This window comes from Chiloscyllium plagiosum, chromosome 23, assembly GCF_004010195.1.
Source record: "Chiloscyllium plagiosum isolate BGI_BamShark_2017 chromosome 23, ASM401019v2, whole genome shotgun sequence".
NCBI lineage: Eukaryota > Metazoa > Chordata > Chondrichthyes > Orectolobiformes > Hemiscylliidae > Chiloscyllium > Chiloscyllium plagiosum.
Genome location: NC_057732.1, coordinates 1,147,819 through 1,152,018, shown reverse-complemented (window position 1 = coordinate 1,152,018; position 4,200 = coordinate 1,147,819). Strand labels below are relative to the sequence as shown.

The window sequence follows — 4,200 nt, the reverse complement described above, 5'->3', positions numbered from 1 at the left end:
CTCTCCTTTCCCTCTCGCCCTCTCTCCCCTGCCTCTCACTCTCCCTTTCCTCCATCCCCTCCCTCTCTCCCCTGCCTCTCACTCTCCCTTTCCTCCATCCCCTCCCTCTCTCCCCTGCCTCTCACTCTCCCCCATCCCTCTCTCTCTCTCTCTCACGGTACACCATTGGCCCCCAAGCACACTGCTGTCCCTCCCCAGTGAGCATGGAGCTGAACAATCCCACCAGGAGGGTACTAGGAGATGTGAGTGGGACCCTCGGTGCCCTTTCTCTGCCCCAGCTCTGCGGGAACCGGCAGCACCCGCACCCCTCATTCACTCCCATCGATCTGGGCCAGCCATTTAATCAGCAAGAGGGCCACTCTGCCGCCCTGACTGAGCGAGCAGTAATGGGAGACGGAGAAGAGGCAAAACCCCCTCCGTGAGAAGCAAACGTTCATTACTCACGTGACAAGACAATTCGAGAGCCTCTGAAAGTAAAGCCAAAACAAAAAAGGATTTAATCGAGAAAGCAACAAATGATTGTGAAGTAACCAGGGATTGCACAAATCTCTAAAACCATGTTTGGGGATTCCAAATAAGAGGAGAAAGTGAGGGCTGCAGATGCTGGAGATCAGAGCTGAAAATGTGTTGCTGGAAAAGCGCAGCAGGTCAGGCAGCATCCTTTCTCCTGTTCCTTGGATGCTGCCTGACCTGCTGCGCTTTTCCAGCGATTCCAAATAAGAGACAGGCAGTGAAGCAATGCTTTATCAGGCTCTTCAGTGGGTATGAATGATCCTAATTACTGTGTGCAGGATGCAATAGGAATGCAGCCAGGACATCCAGGGTTACGGGAACAAACGGAAGAATGGGGATGAGAAACTTAACAGGCATGATTGAATGGCAGAGAGATTCGATGGGCTGAATGGCCTAATTTCTGCTCCTCTGTCTTATGGTCTTAGGCAGGAGTGATGATCAAGATGGGATGAAGTGGAGCCAGTCTGGGAGGTGCCTGGCCTGGCCCACAGTTTGTCTGATCCTGCTGTAACTGAGGGCCATCCATATTGGCCGCTGCAGATACAGGAGGCCGAATGGCATTTCGATAACGGTGGCATCACCATCAATCCCCCCAAACGGGTCAGCCAGCGAACTCAGTCAGGGAGGAAGAAACAACTTCCCAATTCATAATAGCAGCGACTCTAGCATCTAGATAACGGTGTTCCCCACTGTCCTGAAGCACTTTTGTGCCAATGAAGTCGTTTTGAAGTGGAGCCCCATGTTGGAATAACCGAGGCAGGTATCTGCCGGTGATCTGTTTGAATGAAGTTGCTTGGGGGATAAATATTGACCAAGGAGGGAAAACTCTGCAAATCTTTATATCATGCAGGGAGTCTCTAACACCAATTGCGTTAATCAACCCTAAGATCGTACCATGCAGGAGTAGGAAATTCAGCCCATCAAGTTTGCTCTGCCATTCAGTGAGATCGTGGCTGATCTGATAATCCTCAACCCCACTTTCCTGCTTTTACCCCATATCCCCCGATTCCCTTCCTGATTAAAAATCCGACTCCCTGTGTCTGATGACAATGCAGCACTCTCTCAGTGCTGACACTCCAGTAGCTTCCTGGACCACAAGGAACTTGTTGAATTGGACCATCGTATTGTCCCCTGGTGTTGTCGGGCACTCCATATCCTTCGGTATCCATCAGCTGTGAAAATCCCAATTATTGACAGCTCCCAGGTTACCCGACAGGGGTGAGGCTGTGGAAGAGGCGGAGGTGGTCAGAGTCACTGCCACCATTAAACATGACCCTCCCTGACCCTTGTCCATCCTGGGCCTCTGGGATACCCGCACAGCCAAGCCCACAGGCACTGAGGGCTGTGAGAATTTGTGTTCCAGTGCACCAATGCAAGGGGGAGGGGTTATTGCCAGTTGGAGAATATTTCCAATCTCCTCAGCAATTAAGAGGAGACCAATGGATGGAGAGGTGACAGTAACTGGTGTGACTTCTGATCTTTCATATTTGTGTTTCCCTTGTAGGTACTATGATCTTATTGAACGATGTATTGATCCCAGTGTAGTGACTCCATTGAGCAACGATTGGCTGCAGAGAGCCTATGCCTATGTCCCTGTTGACCACGACACTCAGCTAAGGGACACATGTCAGCGGCTAACACAGGTACAAGCTGAGGAACACTTGCTGCCATTTTGTTTGTGGGTATGATGTGATGGCAGCAAATCAATGACAATAAAGGTGTTCTTTTTAGAGGAAGTGTACATTTATTTACCAGGCTTAACAGAGTAACTAACCTCACCCTGGACCCACCAAGTCCCTCAAACCTCATTTTGATTCCCCCCAGAGACCCTTAACTCTCACCTTTAACCCCCCAAACCCCTTAACTCTCACCATGACCCATTCCAAGTCCCTCGACTTCTCATCCCAATTCCCCCAATGACCCTTAACCCTCATCTTGACCCCTCAGAGACTGTTAACCCTCACCAATACCTCCCACCAGTGACCATTAACCCTCACCCTGACCCCTCAGAGATTGTTAACCCTCAACAATACCTCCCACCAGAGACCCTTAAGTTTCACTCTGACCCCCCAGAGACCCTTAATCTGCTGCTTCATACCCACTCCATCTGGTTTATCTTTTACTAAGACAACATAAGCCCATCCTGACTCACGTCTGAGGCCTTGTCCTTATTGCTACACACTACTTTGTCAGATGTTCAGTTTTGTTACTCAGAACTGCACTTGAGTAAACAGTTTAGTCTTTAAGGGAGTTGAGATATTGTTCTTTATCAAAGCCACAAATTGCCTATAGCTGCTCCTTTACTGTCCACTCTCCCATTACGGTCTTGACAGTCAGAGATCAGAGGTACATGGCCAGTCTTTGAAGATGTGATGCCTTTACTTGTTGATGAACAGTCAGTGGAAATGAGGGGCCCATTTGCACCTTGCCTCAGATTAGCATCAGGAATGAAAATCAGGCTATTGGCTTGTTGTTCCTGCGCTGGCACATCCACTCATTATTTGTCAAGTAGATTAGATTCCCAACAGTATGGAAATAGGTCCTTCGGCCCAACGAGTCCACAATGACCTTCCAAAGAGTAACTCACCCAGACTCATTCCCCTACACTTACCCCTGACAAATGCACCCAACACTATGGGCAATTTAGCATGGCCCATTCACCTGACCTGCACATCTTTGGACTGTGGGAGGAAACCAGAGCACCCAGAAGAAATCCAGGCAGACATGATTAGATTAGATTACTTACGGTGTGGAAACAGGCCCTTCGGCCCAACAAGTCCACACCGACCTGCCGAAGCGCAACCCACCCATACCCCTACACTAACCCCTTCACCTAACACTACGGGCAATTTAGCATGGCCAATTCACCTGACCTGCACATCTTTGGACTGTGGGAGGAAACCGGAGCACCCGGAGGAAACCCACGCAGACACGGGGAGAATGCGCAAACTCCACACAGTCAGTCGCCTGAGGCGGGAATTGAACCCGGGTCTCTGGCGCTGTGAGGCAGTAGTGCTAACCACTGTGCCACCGTGCCGCCCACATGGGGAGAATGTGTGAACTCCACACAGACAGTTGCCCGAGGCTGGAGTCGAACCCAGGTCCCTGACGCTGTGAGGCAGCAGTGCTAACCACTGAGCCACTGTGCCGCCCCATCACATCACATCACGCCATCTCCTCAAACATCCCATCATATCGGATTTGAGTACCTGGGTTCATAGCAGGGCTTGTGTCAGGTTCCTTATGTTTGGGAAACTGAAGTTATCCCAGAAGGAGAAATCAGAGAAATGAACCACAGTCATACTTAGAAACCAAGTTACTGGTTGTACTGGACTCCTGCTTTGAAGCTTAGCAGATCAGTTGGCGCAGTATATCTCATTCTCCAGTTTTATCAGTTTAATTTTCAGAGATATATATTTTCAACTCCAGCATGACCTCGTCAGCTGTTTAAGCACAGATGGTTTGGTGGTTATCGGTTGTGTCATAACAGAAATGTTTAAATGCACCATAGAAAGCAACCTGTCCTGATGCATCGCAGCTTGCTCTACTAAGACCGCAAGAAATTACTGGGAGTTGTGAATGCATTACAAAAACCAGCCTTCCTTCCACTGACTCCACTTACACTTCCCATTGCCTCGAGAAAGCAGACAACATTATCAAAAAGCAGCCCTCCCCCCCCCCCCCCCC

General features: G+C 49.6%; 1 protein-coding gene across 1 annotated transcript in view; it reads left to right on the top strand.

Moving 5' to 3' along the window:
- Window positions 1–4,200, top strand: part of LOC122561437 (dynein axonemal heavy chain 3-like) — a 466,282-nt gene that overhangs the window by 62,369 nt on the left and 399,713 nt on the right. Inside the window, exon 3 of the mRNA XM_043713180.1 lies at window positions 2,018–2,156. Within this exon, the coding sequence (XP_043569115.1) occupies window positions 2,018–2,156 (139 nt within the window). The remainder of the gene's footprint in view (window positions 1–2,017; window positions 2,157–4,200) is intronic.